The sequence below is a fragment of the Pristiophorus japonicus genome, chromosome 21, assembly GCF_044704955.1.
Source record: "Pristiophorus japonicus isolate sPriJap1 chromosome 21, sPriJap1.hap1, whole genome shotgun sequence".
NCBI lineage: Eukaryota > Metazoa > Chordata > Chondrichthyes > Pristiophoridae > Pristiophorus > Pristiophorus japonicus.
The window spans coordinates 60740900-60746899 of NC_091997.1; the positions used below are offsets into that span (position 1 = coordinate 60740900).

Sequence of the window (6000 nt, forward strand, 5' to 3'; positions counted from 1 at the left end):
CCAATCACTCTGATCCCAATCCTGATCCTACTGATCCCAATCCCACTGATCCTGATCCAACTGCTCCTGATTCCACTGGTCCTGACCCCTCTGATCCTGATCCCGATCCCACTGATCCCAATCCCACTGACCCTGATCCAACTGATCCTGATCCAACTGATCCTGATCCCACTGATCCTGAACCCTCTGACCCCAATCCCGATCCCACTGATCCATTACACTTTGATCCCAATCCTATTGATCCCAATCCCACTGGTCCTGATCCCTATGATCTGATCCCTTTGATCCCAATCCCATTCTGATTGATCCCGATCTCTCCAATCCCAATCTCTCTGATCCCGTTCCCATTGATCCACAGCCCTCCGATCCCAATCCCTCTGATCCCAAACCCATTCTTCCCGATCCATCTGATCCCAATCCCTTTGATCCCAATCCCGATCCCACTAATCCTGATCCCGATCCCACTGATCCCGACACCAATGATCCCTCTGATCACGATCCCAAACTCATTGCTCCCAATCCCATTGATACTGCTCCCATTGATCCCAATCACTTTGATCCCAATCCCACTGATCCTGATCCTACTGATCCCAATCCCTCTGATCCTGAATCCACTGATCCAGAAACCAAACCCTCTGATCCCAGTCCCAATCCCTCTGCTCCAGAAACCTATCCCTCTTATTCTGATCCCGATCCCACTGATCCCAATCCCACATATCCCGATCTGTCTGATCACAATCCCTTTGATCCCAATCCCACTGATCCCGGTCCCAATCTCTCTGTTCCAGAAACCTATCCCTCTGATTCTGATCCCGACCCCACTGATCCCGATCCCACATATCCCAATCCCACATATCCTATTAGGTCTGATCCCAATCCCACTGATTCAGATCCCTCTGATCCAGACCCCTCTGATCCCGATCCCATTGATCCCAATCCCATTGATCCCGATCCCGATTCCATCTATTCTGTTCCCATTGATCCCAATCTGATTGATCAGGCTCTCTCCAAACCCGATCCCACTGATCCAGATCCCACTGATCCAAATTCCTCTGATCCTGATCCCTCTGATCCTGATCCCACTGATTTCGATCCCACTGATTCCGATGCTACTGATCCTGATCTCTCTGATCCTAAACCTGATGTCACTGATCCTGATCCCACTGATCCCGATCCCACTGATCCTCATCCCAATCGCAATCCCACTGATCCAGATCCAACTCCCTCTGATCCCGATCCCACTGATCCAGATCCAGATCCCTCTGATCCCGATCCCACTGATCCAGATGCCTGTCCAGATCCCTCTGATCCCGATCCCTTTGATCCCAATCCCGTTCTGATTGATCCCGATTCCTCTAATCCCAATCACTCCAATCCCAATCCCTCTGATCCCAATCCCGATCGCACTGATCACGATCCCACTGATCCCAATCTCACTGATCCTGATCCAACTGATCCTGACCTCTGATCCCAATCCCGATCCCACTGATCCATATCACTTTGATCCCAATCCTATTGATCCTAATCCCACTGATTCTGATCCCTCTGATCCCGATCCCTTTGATCCCAATCCCGTTCTGATTGATCCCGATCCCTCCAATCCCAATCTCTCTGATCCCGTTCCCTTTGATCCCGTTCCCATTGATCCCATTCCCATTGATTCCCATCCCTCCGATCCCAATCCCTCTGATCCTGATCCCATTCTTCCCAATCCATCTGATCCCACTCGTTTTGATCTCAATCCCGATCCCACTGATCCTGATCCCGATCCCATTGATCCCAACACCAATGATTCCGATCCCTCTGATCATGATCCCAAACCCATTGCTCCCAATCCCATTGATTCTTCTCCCACTGATCCATATCACTTTCATCCTGATCCCATTGATCCCAATCCCTTTGATCCCAATCCCACTGATCCCGGTCCCAATCTCTCTGATCCAGAAACCTAACCCTCTTATTCTGATCCCGATTCCACTGATCCTGATCCCACATATCCCAATCCCACATATCCCGATCTGTCTGATCACAATCCCTCTGATTTAGATCCCTCTGATCCCGATCCCATTGATCCCAATCCCATTGATCACGATCCCAATTCCATTTATCCTGTTCCCATTGATCCCGATCTGATTGATCCCGCTCTCTCCGAACCCGATCCCTCTGATCCTGATCCCACTGATCCTGATTGCACTGATTCCGATCCCACTGATCCTCATCCCAATCCCGATCCCACTGATCCTCATCCCAATCCCGATCTCACTGATCCAGATCCCTCTCCAGATCCCTCTGATCTCGATCCCTTTGATCCCAATCCTGTTCTGATTGATCCCGATTCCTCTCATCCTGATCCCTCCAATCCCAATCCCTCTGATCCCAATCCCGATCCCACTGATCACGATCCCACTGATCGCAATCCCATTGATCCCAATCCCACTGATTCTGGTTCAACCGACCCTGATTCCACTGATCCCAATCCTTCTGATCCTGATCCCACTGATCCAGAAACCGATCCCTCTGATCCCGATCACAATCCCTCTGATCCTGATCCCTCTGATCCAGAAACGGATCCCTCTGATCCCGATCCCACTGATCCTGATCCAGATTGCACTGATCCCGATCCTATTGATCTTAATCCCTCTGATCTCGATCCCACTGATCCTCATCCTGATCCTGATCTAACTGATCCCGATACCTCTGATCCCGAACCCACTGATTCAGATCTCTATCCCGATCCCACCGATCCAGATCCTTCTGATCTCGATTCCTCTCATCCTGATCCCACTGATCCATATCCCGATCCCTCTGATCCAGATCCCATTGATCCAGATCCCTCTGATCCAGATCCCACTGATCCAGATCACTATCCTGATCTCTCTCATCCTGATCCCTCTGATCCTGATCCATTTGATCCCAATCCTGTTCCGATAGAACCCAATCCCACTGATCCCGACACCAATGATCCCAATCCTGATCCCTCTGGTCCCAACTCCACTGATCCTTATTCATCTGATCCTGAACCCAACGATCCCAATCCCTCTGATCATGATCCCGAACCAAATGATCCTGATCCAGCTGATCGTGATCCTTTGGATCCTGATCCCTCGGATCCCGATCCTGCTGTTCCGAATCCCTCTGATCCCGATCCTGCTGATCCCGATACCTCTGATCCCGATCCCATTAATCCTAATCCCTCTGATCCAGATCCCGATCCCAATGATCACGATCCCTCTGATTCCGATCCATTGACCCCGATCCCTCTGATCCCGATCTGACTGATCCCGATCTGACTGATCCCGATCCCACTGATCCCGATCCCTCTGATCCTTATCCCGATCCCTCTGATCAAGATTCCACTCAACCCAGTCCCTCTGATCCTGATCCCTCTGATCCCAATCTGACTGATCCCGATCCCTCTGATCCCGATTATAATCCCACTGGTCCTGATCCCACTGATCCAGAACCCTCTGATCTGATCCTGATTCCTCTGATCTTTTATCTTGTGCAGTAATGTTTTATGTGGCACCTTGCCAAATGCCTTCTGGAAGTCCAAATACACTACATCTACTGGTTCCCCTTTATCCACCCTGTTCGTTACATCCTCAAAGAATTCCAGTAAATTTGTCAAACATGACTTCTCCTTCATAAACATTCTGACTCTGCCTGATTGAATTTTGCTTTTCCAAATGTCCTGCTACTGCTTCTTTAATAATGGACTCCAACATTTTCCCAACCACAGATGTTAGGCTAACTGGTCCATAGTTTTGTGCTTTTTGTCTGCCTCCTTTTTTAAATAGGGGTGTTACATTTGCGGTTTTCCAATCTGCTGGGACCTCCCCAGAATCCAGGGAATTTTGGTAAATTACACCCAATGCATCCACAATCCCTGCCGCTACTTTTCTTAAGACCCTAGGATGTAAGCCATCAGGTCCAGAGGATTTATCCGCCTATAGTCCCATTATCTTACTGAGTACCACCTCCTTAGTGATTGTGATTGTGTTAAGCTCCTCCCTCCCCTATAGCCCCTTGACTATCCACTGTTGGAATATTATTAGTGTCCTCGACTGTAAAGACTGATACAAAATATTTGTGCAGAGTTTCTGCCATCTCCATGCTCCCCATTACTAATTCCCCTGTCTCGTCCTCTAAGGGACCAACATTTACTCTAGCCACTCTTTTCCTTTTTATTGAAAATCTTGCTGTATTTATATTTCATGCTAGTTTACTTTCATAGTCTATCTTCCCTTTCTTAATCATTTTTCTTGTTGTTCTTTGCGGGCTTTTAAAAATTTCCCAGTCTTCTGTTCTCCCACTAGTTTTGGCCACTTTGTATACCCTTGTTTTTAATTGGATACCGTCCTTTATTTCTTTAGTTAGCCACGGTTACACCTTTTTACACCCTTTGCTCTTCACTGGAATATATTTTTCTTGAGAGTTGTGAATTATCTCCTTAAATGTACACCACTGTTCATCAACTGTTCTACACTTTAATCTATTTTCCCAGTCCGCTTTAGCCAACTCTGCCCTCATACCTTCATAGTCTCCTTTATTTAAGCTTAATACGCTGGTTAGAGATGTAACTTTCTCGCCCCCCATCTGAATTTGAAATTCAATCATACTATGGTCACTCATTCCGAAGGGATCCTTTATGAGGAGATTGTTTATTAATCCTGTCCCATTATACAGGACCAGATCTAAGATAGCCTTCCCCCTGGTTGGTTCCGTTACACACTGCTCAAGGAACCCATCCATTATGCACTTTATTTAGTTAGCCTCTTGCTCTCAATGTATTTATGTTTGTGTTTTCCTTGACTTTACTTGCCAACATTTTTTCATGCTCTCTCTTTGCTTTCCTAATTTCCTTTTGAATTTCACCCCTGCACTATACCCCTCGAGAGTTTCTGCAGTATTGAGCCCTCGGTATCTGTCATAAGCCTCGCTTTTTTTCTTCATCCTCCCCTGTAATTCCCTAGACATTCAGGGGACTCTCGATTGTTATTCCCAACCTTTTTCTTTAAGGGCACATGTTTGGCCTGAGCCCTCCGGATCTCCTCCTTGAATGCTTCCCACTGCTCTGACACTGATTTACCCACAAGTAGCTGTTTCCAGTCCACTTTGGCTAAATCACCTCTCAGCTTAGTAAAATTGGCTTTTCCCCAATTGAGAACTTTTATTCCGGGTCTGTCTTTGTCCTTTTTCATAACTACCCTAAATATAACTAAATTATGATCACTAGCACCAAAATACTCTCCTCCAGACACCCCTTCCACCTGCCCAGCTTCATTCCCTAAAATTAAGTCCAGAATCGCCCCCTCCCTTGTTGGGCTTGTTACATACTGGCTAAAAAGATTCTCCTGAATGCAATTTAGGAATTCTGCCTTGATGGTGCTGAATCCCTGTCCCTTTGATCCTCTCTTGTGATCTCTTCACGACCATCGCCAGAGACTGAAAGCCTGACACCATATTTCTTGCTGACCTGTGAAGTTGCTCGCAGCTGAGAGAGCCTCGCAGTACTGATCGAGTATAGTTGCTGAGTGTAGCATCGTTCAGCGAAGGTCACCTGTTCAGGGAAAGTAATGCTGCATTAAACATTGCAACATGCAACAGCTGGAATTACAACAACAACTTGTATTTATATAGCACCTTTAACATAGGGAAACATCCCAAGGCATTTCACAGGAGTGTTATGAGATCAAAAATTTAACACTGAGCCACATAAGTAGAAATTAGTGCAGGTGCCCAAAACCATGGTCATGGAGGTCGGTTTTAAGGAGCATCTTAAAGGAGGAAAGAGAGGTAGAGAGGCGGAGAGGTTTAGGGAGGGAGTTCCAGGGCTTGGGGCCCAGACAACAGAAGGCACGGCCACCAATTGTTGAGCAATTATAATCAGGGATGTCAAGAGGGCAGAATTAGAGGAGCGCAGACCTCCCAGGTTGGGGGCAGGGGGGATTATGGGGTTGAAAGAGATTACAGAGGTAGGGAGAGGCGAGGCCATGGAGG

General features: G+C 47.4%; 1 protein-coding gene across 1 annotated transcript in view; it reads right to left on the reverse strand.

The window, feature by feature from the left end:
• Window positions 1–5543, reverse strand: part of LOC139233687 (corticotropin-releasing factor receptor 1-like) — a 350288-nt gene extending 344745 nt beyond the window's left edge. Inside the window, exon 1 of the mRNA XM_070864095.1 lies at window positions 5477–5543. Coding sequence (XP_070720196.1) covers window positions 5477–5543 — 67 coding nt within the window. The remainder of the gene's footprint in view (window positions 1–5476) is intronic.
• Between the last annotated feature and the right edge of the window lie 457 nt (window positions 5544–6000).